Genomic DNA, 15,522 nt, shown 5'->3' with positions numbered 1-15,522 from the left:
GCTAACATATTGCTACTATAGTTATTTTTCCATTTAGATCAATTATAAGTATGTGTTTCGCAGCTAGCACTGCCTTTTTTAAAGAAACAATAATGTGTGAAACAGCCACAGAGAATCAGAGCTAAGTAGATATGAGTGGGATGGCATAAAAGTCAAGTCTGAAGGATTGATGTAAAAGAAAAAAAGAATAAACTCCAAGCAGAGAGGCTGTTAGATGGAGAATTAATGGCTATTCTAATTGTGAGTTACTGCTTCTCCTCCCAATTGCCCGTTTTGATTCCTTCAATCTAAATTGTCTCAGGACATTCATTAAACCAGGCAGTGAGACAGCAAACAGGGACAGCATGGCAACAGGAGAATATGGTCTATTGATACACTGTCATTCTTGCTGCCAGCAACTGTCTAACAGAATAAAAAATTAGGCCACAGAAAACCTTGCTTCTTTAAAACATTTTTGTGCCAAATAATGTGAGTAGACGGGACTAAACACAGTTCTTCCTGTCATACCTTTTCAACTCTCTACTATGCAAAGTGGGACTTCTCCACTTGCCCTTGGCAGGATTTTTCAGCTCAGCTGAGTGCTAGGTTGTTCTCTACAGTTGGAATTGATTTGAGAATAGCCCAGTATCTCCACCAAAAGCTGCTGCTAAAACCCTAAAACACTAGTTTATATTTTAACCACTGTAAACGTCCATTGTTCAAAATGAATTGAGAGATGATAGAGCAGTACATTTTGCTAAAAACAAAACCGACCAAATCCTTTATATGCCTTGATATTTTCATTGGTGCTGTCATGTTTATTTTCTCACTGAATCGTACTCCCCTTCTCCCATAATTCATTTTAAAATCTAAAATAATGGAGGTGGGCACAGTAATGAAATGACCCGCAGAAATATCAATGATGGAATATCCATCGCATCTTCATATACCTCGACCCTGTTAAACATGCTAAACATGACTAGCAGCTGAGTAAATGCGAGACTTAGTATAGACATAGTAACTGCCTTTGCATTAACAGTGGGATTATTACAAAGGAAAAAACCTGAGGTAGAGTAGAAAATTATACATGAGTTCTTTCCCCTCTATCTGTGGGGGTGAATAATTCTAAGCAGAAAGACAAGTGTTGTATATCTGATCAAAGTCAAGGGGAGAGAGGCTTAATCCCTCCTCAAGTAGCATTAGATAGCTGATGCCGGGGATGTAAATGAGCTCAGCTAAAGCAGTCCTAATCCTCGCCACCATCTATAAGGAAAAAAAACCCTAAAAAACTCTGTCACCTTTTTAAAAGCAAGAGATGCTTTTTCGTTTAATCTTGAGTATGCTCTAATGATTTGCAAAGGAACACATTCAGTGCCTCGTATGTAGATAAACCTTGTTGGCATAGTGTATCTTAATTTCTTTCATGCATCCCAATGAAACACTGTCAGTAAATATTAGAAAATCAGTAAGGAATTATCCACTTGAAGCCTTGAGTGTTAATGAGTTATAAATGTGGGCGTCTATCTGCCTACAGGAAGTCCTGTCCATAAATATTGGTGATTAATGTTGAATGATTTATGCCATGTTTATTCTTCAGCCCCCCCAAAAAAGGCAAATTACATCTTTGTAACTATCAGGCTTTCACCCGCGTTTTCTTGCTGCCACATCCCGAGTTGGATTATATTCAGCAGTGATCAGAGAGCATGTGTTTTATCATGGAAACCACTTCAGAGAAAAATCATAAGGCTGCTATTAAAAAAAACAAACCTTAGGATCCTGTTTTTATGTCCAGTGAAAATGGGATTTATTTCTTTATTTTTTCCTTAGGATAACCTTTCTGTATGATAATGTCAGTGATGCCATTTGCCACGGTGGCAAGCTCGAACATGAACACACCGCAGGGATGACAACACGCGGTTTCTGCTCACTGTAACCATGCACTTCAAGACCTAACTCAATTTACTGTTATCTACTGCGGTGTGACTCACTGCTGTATTTTGATATTTGATTGATTTATATGTCATATTTCATCATGCAAGTCCCCTAGGTCCTGGCAGTTGTCCTATATAATCTTGGACAATTGTGTTAGATATATTCCTCCATGTTTGACGATGATATGAGATCACAAACATGTTTTTTTTTTGTACTGGTTGTGCATTTGCAGTTTATTTACCCCATTTAGAGGTGGACCTCGGGGCATGTGACATGTGCTTGGCTTTCGTTTTTTACTGTTATTTTCCCCTGACTTGCAAATTGAGCATCTATAATATGGTTGTTTTGCTGTGATGAGCTTTTTAGTGATCATTGTCAGCTGTTGAAAAGTTAAATTGTAATCCATTTACTGTCTGCTGCTTGAGCAACATAAAATCAAAGGTAGTGTGCATGTTTGAATGAAATTGCCCAACATCCCCACAGGAATGAATAAAATGCATTTTCATCCTGTAGATCAGATACCCATGTTGTCATTGCACCTCCCAATGCATCCCAAGTACATGCGGTCAGTTTTAATGGATTTCACAAATACTGTTTTGATGCGGCCTTGTCAGACTCTCAAGCTTTTTGTGTGCTTATAATTTTCCAATTTTATAAATAAATGTGTGGTCTAGTGGTCATTTCATAATAACTGTTCTTTTCTGTTTTGTTGTTCAGTTTTATACCAGTCTGTGTAGCAGAAACACTTCCAGAGCACAATACTTCTCAGTGCCAGACACACGCTATAATTGTGTGTCTGACTGGTAAACAGTAAATGTTTTCAGACTCTGCTTTTGGAACGATGGTAGAAATGATACACATGTCCTCCATTATCACTTCTGCTGGCAATTTTCCATAAGACGTGCTCAAATATATACAGGCAGAAGCTGCTGGACTCAACATCTGAGCAAACCTCTAATATCAACTCTGACTAGACCCACCTCGACTCCCAATTCTTTAAAAATACTAGAAACTAAAGGACACATGCACACACCACAGACCTGAAAAATGGCTTCTTCCCCAGAGCTGTCAAACCGTTAACAAGGGACCCTGTCTACACCGTCACTACAACACACACATATACAGAAATATACACATCCTGCCTCCTCCAGTGACTTAACTTTCTATCATGCAATATTCTCATTTGCATATTGCACCAACTCAACTGTGTATTGAAGTCTTTACTGACTGAAGTTGTGCAGTATGCTCCTGTGCTAGACGTTGTATTTTTTTGCACACCGAACTGCACTCTTATCTCCACACCAAATTGCACTCTTTAATGCAGGGGTAGGCAGTTAATTTTCCCACAGGGCCACACAAGAAACTGGGGCTGCCTGTGGTGGGCCGCAATACAGAACTGAGTTCAGTTAAGTTGGGGCTTCCACAACACGTGTGGAAAAATGGGGAAAATTTCAATTTTTCCACACATGTGGGGAACACATGTGGGGAAATTAAATATCCACTCCTGCTGCAATGCAACTCAATAATACCTGTGACTTTTTTGGGTTGTTTTTTTATGAATTTTTGAAACTTTGACAGTGCCATCGTAATAATGTGGTACAGTCTTCCCCAACAGTGCAGTGTTAACATTTAGTTAAGTTCCTTATGCATTATTTCTGTGAAGGTTCTCAGTCATCCAGGTCATCCTAATCTAAGGAGCTTGGAAAGAAAAGTGTCTGGACTTGTTTAAGTTTCTTGAAGACATTTCACCTCTCGTCTGAGAAGCTTCTTCAGTTCTAAGAGAACACCATTGCACAGTCATTGTTCTTAAGACCAAACACTAAAACACTCTGTTTGTTAAATGCCTGTGGAATTTAGCCGTAGCTAACCAGAATATAATATTGCCATCATAGATACTGTATGTATACATTCATCCAATCCTTATCAGGGACCTGTGTATATATACACTATCACTAAAAAATATCCTGCCTGTATAATAATATACTGAATTAAGATTTACCAAGGATAATTATATGCTTAGACAGAGATTCACTGTTAAAATTTAGGTAAATAAATTAAATTGAGGTAAACACTTTGCACCAAATTCCTGTTTGACATTGGGTGTTGCTCCCAATCGAAATAAGTAAATGGTTCTTAGAAAGAGAAGGGATGTATCATTTTAGAGGGAAGTGGAATTTAAAATTACAAAGAGTAAGAACAACATTGAAAAGGATGTCTATTTCAATAGCGGGAGTAAAATTCTGGAATGAGTTAGAAGAAGAAATCAAGGTCAGTAGTGATATAAACCAGTTTAAAATAAAACTCAAAAAAGAAATTTTAAATAAGTATAAGAATGAAGAAAATGCAATTAACCCAAGACAACAGTCAGACTGATGTTTATTTTGTTCTCCAAATTAGCAAATCTAAATATAGTTTAGTTGAACATGAGAAAATATATATTTTTTTGTGATGTTATGTTCTAAGTTGAAGGCGTTGTATACGTTTTTGTTGTTCAAATTTAGATGATGAGGATGCAAACCTGAGGGGGTAGGGCTAAATAAGTATATACTTCTGCCTACTCCTTTTCAAACAACTGCATGGAATGATTTTATGAAACGTTGGTGAATGTATATGTTTGAAATAAAAAAGAACTGAACTGAACTGACATCTTCTCTTAACCTTCATTTAGTCTATGTCAACAAATCATAGCCCCATCTCATCCTCCACCATGCACTCTGATAGTAACCCATGCAAAGGTCATGGGTAGTCATGTAGTCATTCTCATATAATTCTGAACTGAGGATAAAGAAGAAAAAAATAGATACTAGAAACTTTTCTAAAGCTTTTAGAAATTCTTGCAAGTTTCCAATAAACTGGAAAATAAAAGAAGTGTTTTGTATTAAACTGTATGAATTCTTGAATCATTTTGAATTTGATTGAAGTGCCCACAGACTACTGGGGATGGAAGGAGCCTTCAGAAGCTCTCTAAGCCTTCCAGGATGTATTAAATTCAGTACTGAACACATTCAAAAACTCACAACATAACTCATAATTATTGCCATCACCGCCACGCTAGAATTCCGTTTAAAGGTGTGAACATCATGTAAACTTACGAGAATAAATCCATCCCTTAAAGTGGGGTGCAGAACTTTAGCATATAAATGAACCTCCTTTATTCAAGCTCTTGCCAAACAAGTTCACACAGTACTGATTAAGCCAATCAACCTCAGGTAAATCACTTTGTGTTTTACATTATACCGGAGTCTGTTGTCTGGGGCTATATTCCCACGCTGGTGCACCAGTACTGATGCATTTTAAATTAATCAGCAATGATTGCGACAGAGACTTAGCAGACTACAGATGTTGCTGAGGAACTAGTAGTGCAGCAACTTGGGAGCAAAGACTAGGTCTGAAATATCGGGGAAACCTTGACAGTGTTTATGTGATTGCTGTCACTGCCAGTAGGGGGAGACAGAAATTCCAGCAGTCAAAATTGACTTTGTCTTTCAAAATCAAAAAACTGGTGTTATGATACTGTCAGCTGTGTCATTGAGAGCTGGTATATAAATGACTTTGACAGGTTAACAGTAAGGTAGAAATCAGCATGTAGAAAACACGTCTTGATCTTAAAGATCCTATTATTAACGAGGCTCAGTTTGACATGTGAAGATGTTTGCTGGCAGAATCGTCCTCTGACATTTTCATTTTCCCCTTCCATGTCTGTCTTGTCTCTCCCCTGTCTGTTTTTGTTTCTTATAGAAACCCAATGTTTCTTTCACTCTTTCTATACTCCTGTTTGTTTCCCTTCTCACTTATTTTTTTCCCCATTACATGTCCTATAGCCTCTTGCCTTCCCTTTCATTATCACAGGCTTTTCTGACACTTCCTCCTAGCTCTATTTTCTTTGATGGCCATGGGGATACTTTATGCAGCCCTCCTGTCTATCATCAAGGTTGAAATATGATATTGCTCCTCTGGTCAGATTCAGAAGCACTTTAATATCATTTTAATTTCAGTCGATAGCAATTACTCCACAGGTCTGTGGGGCACTCTTTGGAATGTCATCTTAAATACATTTAAGAGATACGCCATATGCCACTCAGGGTAAGTTTTAGCATGATGGAGAGTATGATGACTTTAATCCAGAAACAAATGTCTTTACATTTTTTTGGCATTACAAGGCTGCTGGCATTCAGCAAATGAGCCTAAACCAAGCCTACCTATATTGGGATAGTCTACAAAGTCTGCCCTTGATATGAATCGCACATGTACATATCAATTTTCCAATTACTGGCCGTCTCATAAAGACTTTGATCAATTGCAGTAGCTCTGCTAATGTGTCAAAAGGACATGGATCAAACTAACAAGCAGCTCGTGCTCATGTCTGCACCCCCCCCCCCCCCCCCCCCCCCCCCCCCGTCTTTATCTTCTTTCACATTTTTATACATCAGCTTCCTTGTTCCTTGACCAATCATGTGATTCAGCATACAGGAATGTTCCAAGGCTGGCAGTTCTGACAGCCCAGTGTGGAGCACTGAGCCATCAAAGGTTTCAGCTGGCACCGCTGAGTGTCACATATTAGTCTTAAATGATGTGAAAACTGTGAAAGCCCTGCCATCATTAGAATTCTTTAGGGAGGAGAAACGGATAGAGGGATAGAGGGGAGGGTGGTGAATAATAGCGAAAAGTGAGAGGGCTCAGAGGAGGGGAATGAAGTGAGAGATGGAGAGATATGAGAAAGAGTTGTGGGGGGAAAGGGACACGGAGTGAAAGAGAGCGAGCCACTGTTATGGTAGACAGCATTAACATTCAGCTGATGTGCCATGCACCCCACATTGGATTTTTCTCGTTTTTTTTAACACTGCTCTAAACTCTGTTTATGACCACTTTTTCTGTTTCTTTGTTTTTTTGACATATGAGTGGGGTTCAGAGGGAGCAGTGATGAATTTATGACTATCAGAGAAAGCGCAGGAGATATTTAGGATATTACACCCTCATCGTGGCGAAATTAGTACCCGTCTAATTTGTAAATTATTCTGCTCAGTGCCACTCAACTAAATGTTTCATGATTCTTGCCCTCATAAACACAACACAGCCGACCTTTAAACTTACGATTCCTGTCATTGGCAGTCCCACAGTTGTGCTGAAATAAGCTCTGCATAGTGGATTTGACAACCTGTGAATGTGTGAAAACAATAATGAGTTTAAAGGGCCTGCACAGCTCCACTTGCTACTTCTATCAGTCCTTCTCTGGTTTGTATTTATCTGAGAAGACAGGTACAGATGTTTTATGCCTGCAGTCACATTTCCCTCATGCTGAACTTTGAGAAACAGGTCTAAAATAACCCAGAGACCATGTGTCTGTTCTTCTCTTACCCCTCCCCGACCGTTTCTTTTTCTTTGGTGACTGACAGCGGAGGACACATGCGGTGGCACCCTGAGGGGCTCCAGCGGGCTCATCTCCAGCTTCGATTTCCCCAGTGGTGAGTCCCCCAGCGCTGGCGGAAGCGGAGGTGCTGGGGGCCTGGGCAGCAGCGGGGAGTGCAAGTGGACCATCCTGGCAGATCCGGGAGACACTATTTCTCTAGTGTTTACTGAATTTCAAATGGAGGAGAAGTCAGATTATCTGGAAATCGAGGGATCTGAACTGCCGACCATCTGGTGAGTTGACCTGCGTGGAGGAATGAGGGTGGGAAGTGCTGGTATTTCATCAAATGAGCATTTAGTTTTTTTATATTAAGAGTCGCACCATGACAGGTGGTGTGTACAGTATGTTTGGTGTTGACAAAGTGTGTCTGTGATTTGTGAGAGACAAGATTGTGTTAGTAGCATTGGATGTTGGGTTTCCACAAGTTTTAAGGTGTGTAATATATTTTCTAGAGTACGTTATCAGGCTCTAGAAACAGGCTTTAGTATTAGAGTGAAACTGTAAAATCATGGCACATTTATTACTTTTATCCTTATTCATTTGGGCTGCTAGTACAAAGTCAGGTTTTATTGACACGAAACTTAACCAAGTAATAAAACATTTTTTATTTCTGTAGAATAATATCACATTTAGTCTTTTAGTAGACTTTACAGGTCCACAGCTGCAGTTACAAACCCAGGCATATTGTCTAAGGCAAAAACTCCCCAAAAATGGGCAAAGAAATACTGAGAGGTCCAGTAAATGTTTAGGTTTTGAAGGGGCAATTATAAAAATGAACAGAAAAGTAGTGCACCTGCATTTTAAACTAAAACAAGTCAGTGTGCTGGTCATTTTTCCCAGTCAGAGTTTTACTTTTTAAAGTTTTTTGTTAAACCAGAAACAGACACGAGTACAGTCAACAGTAGCTGTGTATAATAGTTACACACACACACACACACAAACCAAAAATACATAAATTAAGTAGGCTGTAGCAGTGTATGACATATAACCAAAACTTCATCACCAGTGAAGCCTAAAGTCATTGTCTAATGGGAAACACGGGTAATAATACTCAAGCAAAACATTTGCAGCCTGAAATAATGACATCCAAGTCATTTAAATTCATTTAGTGACACCAGCTCCTTAAGTTTCAGTTGAGTTTGCAGCTGATTCCGCAAGGAAGGAATTTGAATACTCTTTTTCTGAATTCAGCGCAAGTGCGTGTCAGTAAGTAAAATGGGAGCAGACCAAGAATAGTTTTAAATCAAAGGATATACCAGTGGTAAGTGTTCCCTTTAACTTATAAGCTCATAAGCTTGTGTAAGCAGTGGCTGCTAAAATTCATCCACTGGCCTTAGCCCACACAAGCATTTTAAATACAAAATGGTTGTGCTGTGCTGTCGTACCGTCTGTGTGTGTGTGTGTGTGTGTGTCTGAGGACCAGACGAGCCACATCACATAGCTCTGACAGTGACATGCAGAGGTGGGAGTGTGATGATATGGGGCTGCACAAGTATAAAAGGTGTTGGGGAGATGGCATTGATAGATGGCGCCATGAATGCTTGTGGATATAGCAAAATACTAGCTGACATGATGACTCCCAGTCTCCAGAAGACTGGCAGAAAAGGAATATTCCAGCATGATAATGATCCAAGCACACTGCCAACATCATACTAAACTTCTCTTTTTTAATATATTTTTGGGGGCTTTTAGCCTTTATTGAAATAGGATAACAGAGCCAAGGCAGGAGAGCTGAGAGAGAGGCCAGGGGAAGGCACACATTAAATGCCCTTGGGGGAGATTCAAATCCAGCCTCTGCATTACCCTTATAGATTGCCTGCTCAATCCAAGGAGCTAAACTGGCTTTGTGCTAAAGGTTTTAAAGAATTAAAAAAGCAAATCTATGACCAGTGTTGGGAAGGTTACTTTTAAAATGTATTCCATTACAGAATACAGAATACATGCCCCAAAATGTATTCTGTAACGTATTCCGTTACGTTACTCAATGAGAGTAACGTATTCTAAATACTTTGGATTACTTAATATATTATCATGCTGTTTACAACTACATGAATGTACTATTGCTGTGATTTATTACTGTAACTGAAGGTCCGCGGCTCCGAACCGTAGTACGTAGTAAAGGGACCTCTGGCTAATATGGTGGGTTCTGTGTAGGGCTCGTAGCCGAAAACTAGCTTTACTTTGTTGTTTGGGTCAACTTTGCTAGTGAGAGACAGAGAGGCGCTGAAAGGCTGCTCCAACGGAACTTATTGTTTTTGGAGGAAAACACGAACACGGTGTACAGTCGAGTCTTAATAGCTTACTTACAACTGGGCTCGTCAGGCACTCTTCTTGGCTGCAGTGGTTATTATTATATTTACATGCTTCCAGCTCCCGTTTTTGCTCGATGACAGCTCGTACTTTTCCTTTTTCTCCCTCCCTCGCTCACAGACACATAACGGGTATGGCAGTCCATTCTCCCTGCAGCACGGACTACACTGCCTATGATGCTACATTCTTTAGAGCTATACCGGTAGCATTCTGCCTATTAGCTTAGCACAACAACAACAGGCGCTCTCTCACCCAGGAAACACGCAGAGAGAGAGCGTCACCCTGTAACCATGGCAACCGTAACGCTGCCGCCTGGAACAACAGAACGTAGCTGTCAAACAAAACCCAAACAGGCCTGACCCGTAACAATATGAAACAGGGAAGTACCGCCGTGTAATCCATTTATTTCAACAAAGTAACTGTATTCTAAATACCACCTTTTTAAACGGTAACTGTAACGGAATACAGTTACTCATATTTTGTATTTTAAATACGTAACGGCGGTACATGTATTCCGTTACTCCCCAACACTGTCTATGACCTGGCCTAGTATGTTGCCCTACTTGAACATCTAATGGGGTAACTCACAGAGAATGATTAAAAACACAACCTGACCCAGGAAATCTGTCCCACCGTAAATAAAGGCGGCCATATACTGAAAAAAAGAAAGATTTGAATGTCTGTAATGAACTTTTGCACTATTTTGCAGCCTCTGTTTTTCATATAGGTGATCTAAAATGTAAGCTTTAGTTTTACATACATACATACACTTGGCACGACAATACAGTAATCAGATCACATTTAATTCAATTTAAAAAAAAATTCCAGCTAAGCAATTTTGTGCAATACAATAACTGGACAAAGTTTTATTATAAACAAGACAAAAATGATATGGGAACTGAGAATAAATAAGTTTAGACTGTAGCTGTAAAGACTGCAACTCAAAGTTTATTCCAAAGAGAGGTTGATGCATAGTAAGATGAAGCTGTATCGCCTCAAGATATTTTCTTAGTTCTTCTGATAACAACTGGGCTGCCTATTGACATCTTACAGCACGCAAAGGAACAAAGGTTTGTTATTTAGGATGCAGAGATTGTAAAATCCCAGGGAGATATAAGCTTGAAAATATCAATTTGGCCAATTGGCCATTTTTTGCTTATTGCTTATTCATTTTTGTTGCCATTCATCCCTCCCTTCTCTGCCAGCAACCAAAGAAATCTGTAAAAAAAATAAATAATTGAACCATTTTACTGCTAACAAGTTAACAAGTTTAATACAGATCTAAGAAATTAGATCCCATATGTAAAAACAAAAACAAAACACTGGCCTCTGTCATCGGGGATTGTGATATTATTTATGGATAAGCTGATGGCAGTCAAAAAGGTGATATTGGTCAATACAGATGTTCTGTTGAAACATCTGTGCAGCCTTGTTTATATGCATAGTTATGCATTTTATAGAATGTTGCTTTTAAAACAGCCGCATGTTGGAAACAGAAGTGATAAATATGCCTTTAATGAATTTTCATAGACAGTTGTTGGGAAAATAAACGATTTTAAATATGCCTCATGGATCTGGAACGCTAAATAAATTCACAAATTTGCTGTTGCTGTAATTCAAATTGCACACGAATGACAAAAGTTTTGTTTAGACAAGATTTTTTCTGGTTTTCTGTAGATGTTTGATGTAGAAATCACTCTAATCTGAAACAAGGAAGTATGAAATTGGTTTAACCCCTAACCTCAAGGCTAAGGTTATTCATCTCCTTTTTGTCCTGTGCGAATGGGAGCGTGCGCCTGTTTTATTTTATCCTGCCAGGCGTTAATTATAATTGGCTCAAAGAAAATCTAATCAATCATCAAGCTAGCGAGCTTTGTTGTCCCTTAGAGTTGTCATTCTGAGTCAGAGAGAGCGAGAGAGGCAAACACTGTGTCAGTGAGAGACCGAGTCAAAAAGAGAGGTGCTCTGGGTGTGGTGATGACTGCTAAGTATTGTATGTTGACGCACTAAGAAGAGCATGGCAGGAAGCTGATACAGGATGACACTGATGTGTTTTGACAGGCCATCACGTAACCCTCTTCTCATAGGTGTAAAAACTCCAATTTTAACTCTTCCACTGACAGAAATATGTTTCCTTTTTAAAGGCTTCGAGCCCCACTGGTAATGCTTTTTTTTTTGTGGCTTCTACTTTCCAGCTGAAAACTAGATGATGACCAAAGTGAACATACTTAGCTTTTTTTTACTTTTTTAAGCGAAAGAAATAAAAACACTTAATAAATACAAATTTTTTAAACTTTCCTAAATTTATCGAATCTTGTAGATTAACATTTAAAAGATAGATTTTTATTCATCTTTATTCATTTCCAATGAATTTTTAACTTGAAGATGCTAAGCTATGTATGTTCTGGGTTACTGTACTGATGGATAAATGATTAAACTAGCTCTATTGATCATGATCAATAGACCATGATCAATTTGCCCTGTAGATCATTGATCATGATCTACAGGGCAAAGATGGAAAAGTCACCACTATCATTAAGGGGGCAAATTTTGCTTGCCGACAGGCCAGGTTGCACCCAACGTGTGTGGATGCACTGCGCAGAGGTTTATTGGATGAGGATTTGCATTATTTGCCGTGTATGCATCAGACACTGTTCAGTAAACAATATTTTTCAGACACAGTTTTGAGAACTATTGCAGACAGTAAAGCTCAGTCAAGAAACATTAGACATTTTGGAAAGTCTGTTTTTTCCTGATTGCAACATGGTCGTTTTGTGCAGTGCTGGGATTCTCTGTCTGCTCCTTTGGCTGGCTTTCCTGTGCCGTGTCACACATTTCTATACCCAGCATAAGTGAAGCAAGGCTCGTAAAACAACGGACTTCAGAATAAAAGCCTTTAACAGAGGCCATATATATAATGCTATTAGGATGTATTTTGTAATAGTGTAAATCTGTCTTTTATAACCCATGTTTCATATAAATAACAATTTAAATTCATGCAGAACCTGAACTCTGATAATTAACATCTGTTAGCTTTGTAATGCAATAAACATTTTTTTTTTTTAATAAATCAAGTACATTTTCCAACAAAAAATAGGGGCTTTCTTACATTTTTGCACATTATAACATCTTTGACTTAAATGAAATTAAAAATGACATTTTGGTGGTGTTGCAAAAACATTTTTTATAACTAAAAATGTGCAATAAACTATATCTACATGTCAGATAAAATCTCTCATGAACATGTCTCCTTTTGGAGACTCCTCTATTGAATACTGGGCGGACTGAGACATTAATTTAAGGGTATAAATTGTTATGTTATATTTTTCTATAAGGTAAAATCATTTACAAAGCAGTAATTGAATTTGTAGCGGTTTCTCTCATGTGTATGGTGACCATGCATCACTTGAAACTCCAAGATGATGTTATTATACGTTACAAATGTCAGAGGCTGTCAGACAGAGTTCTTGTTTTAAGCCCAACAATCCAAGTGGGACCCAGTGAGCTTGAGTGCAGCGGGGGCAAGAATTTTAGAGAGATGGCTTCAAATTCGCCAGGTAAACAAGCAGACGAGCAAACAAACACGATTCAGTGCGAGCGATTCTCTCGTGTCTATAAAATTCATTGCTTTTGCTCGCTCTCTTTTATGAGTGTCTTTTGAATGCGTGCAAGGCCATTGGACAGGCAAACTCTCAAACATCCTAACATATAGCACCAGCTGCAGGCAGAGACAAGTAAACTGTCAATTTACCCTTGAGGTTTACAGCTGCGTAGCAATGATTTAGAGCCTGAAACCTCAAACTCTGCAAGATTTAAGATTAACTGTTAGCCTTTTTATCAGGCAGAAAAACTTGAAATGGCATCCAACTTCTTATCCTCCCTTGAACCTGTAGCATTACATATTAATATTAGGTTATTATATCCGAATATAGCATGAATATAAATGTGATCACCGAAAAGTAGTGTCAAATTTAGCAACCTCAATCCTGGATAAGTCCTGCATTATACCCAAGACAGTGCAGGTCAGAGAAACATAATTCACATTCAGATCAATTCTTATTTTCCACATCTCTGTAATTCCACATGTATAAACTGAAAAAACAAAAAAACTCTCAGTTACCCATTGTTGTCAACTACCTTCCTGTAAGTGAATGTAGACGTTATTATAGACTTACAGGATGGCTGGAAATCCACAGTTTCCAGGACCAAGGAATGAAATGTGTTTTCCTGACACCTCTTACCAGCTTTTATCCGTTTATCAATTGAAGATTTCTATCAGATTTCTGCAAATGAGTTTATTGATTCCATCAAGCTGGGGAAGTTTGAGGATACACATCAATCACCATGAAAATAGACAAACGCAAAAAAAAAAAAAGTAATCTGACAAAAACCAACACTGGAGTCTGGCAAAGCCAAAGAAAGCAGTTCTTTGTTATTCTTCTGACCTTTAATGTGATTGTTCAGCCCTGTTCACAAAGGGCAAAAACAACAAGCTGTAGATTACACGTCAGTCATTATTCCAAATGTAGACACAGAGCATAAAACCTCCAAGGCTTTGCAAATATTAGATACAGTTTTTGCTTATAGAGCATACTGTTAAATTACTTTTTTTAACATCTACTTTTTTCACAGTTTGAGTCCTGCTACAGTCTTTGATCAGTCGGGTAGATTTTTTTTCTTCTTTCTTGGTTCACCGAATATAGTCTTGCATAGCGGCTAAATGCTTTTCAGAGAAAGATAACTATAATCGAACCAGGTTAAGCAATTAATGTGAGTAGTTGCCGGTTATACACCAATCCTGTTATGAGAAACCAGTGTGGTGTGGGCCAACAGGCGCCAATCTGCTTGAGTTCATTTCCTGAGCTGTAACTGATGAGGGAGCAGCGGAAGTGATGGAGAGCAACGGCTTCTCCCTTATCACATAAAACATTCCTAGAACTACTCCCTGTTGTCAGATTTTATAAAACATATGTGGAAGGAAAAGATAAAAATCACCCGGGAGTTCCTTTTTTCATAAGTTTGATCGCTTATTATCTGTGGTACACCAACATCTAACCCTCATCTCTGTGAAAGAAAGTGAAGACCCCAGAGGTTTCAGCTCATTGCCATGGCCTCTGGGCCATGTTTGGCCAAAGTACCTGCACGCTGAGACCTGTTAAGTTAGTATTTTGATAAAACTGCCATGTTCCCTTCGGCACTGTCTTATCAAATCATGCACATTTCAGTCATTTAGTCATGAGTGCCTTGCAAAGCTATGAAACAATAGGTCTTGGCCCCAAATCTGCAATACAAAGTATGTGAATTTTGGATAAAATCAATCGCATAAAATGAGCAGCCTGAGTGAGTCAGAGGTAGAAGGGCAGTGCATTACGTGAGGAATCCATTTTATCCCCGTTGGATTTTCTCATCTTTTTCACTTTGCCTGTATTTGAGGAGGTACAATGAGAAAACAGTAGACAGCACTCACTTGTTCTCATCTGTCTTAAGGAGACTGGGCATCCAAGTTATTTATTTGTTTCAATGACAGTTACATTAATGAATCCCTGTAACATGCATCAATGTTTTGCAAAGTACCATGTCGCGAAATCGATCAATGTAGAGCAGTGAGACAAACCACGGAGGCCCCAGAAAAGTGCAATCAAACGATGAGTTTATTAACACACAGGAGAAAACATCAGCATATCTCCTCCACATGTTGTGGACACTTATAAAGCAGTGGGGTACACGCCCCAATTCCAGATTAAAATAGGGTCCAGACATTAGTCACAATTAATGGTACATCTTGTACATCTTTAATGGCTATAAACAGACAAAGAACTTCTCTTTTCTATAACACCTTCCATACAGGGTAATAAACTTCAAGCCCTCAGGGTCTCTGGGGCTAATTATTGACT

General features: G+C 38.8%; 1 protein-coding gene across 4 annotated transcripts in view; it reads left to right on the top strand.

The window, feature by feature from the left end:
* LOC102799137 (CUB and sushi domain-containing protein 3-like) overlaps positions 1 to 15,522 on the top strand; it is a 238,547-nt gene that overhangs the window by 66,659 nt on the left and 156,366 nt on the right. For all 4 annotated transcript variants that reach the window (XM_087848045.1, XM_087848043.1, XM_087848044.1 and 1 more), the window contains exon 5: positions 7,305 to 7,551. In XM_087848045.1, the coding sequence (XP_087704171.1) occupies positions 7,305 to 7,551 (247 nt within the window). The remainder of the gene's footprint in view (positions 1 to 7,304; positions 7,552 to 15,522) is intronic.

Source organism: Neolamprologus brichardi, chromosome 11 (assembly GCF_056152115.1).
Source record: "Neolamprologus brichardi isolate AB-2024 chromosome 11, ASM5615211v1, whole genome shotgun sequence".
NCBI lineage: Eukaryota > Metazoa > Chordata > Actinopteri > Cichliformes > Cichlidae > Neolamprologus > Neolamprologus brichardi.
Note: the sequence above shows the minus strand (reverse complement) of the source record. Positions and strands in the feature narration are given on the sequence as shown.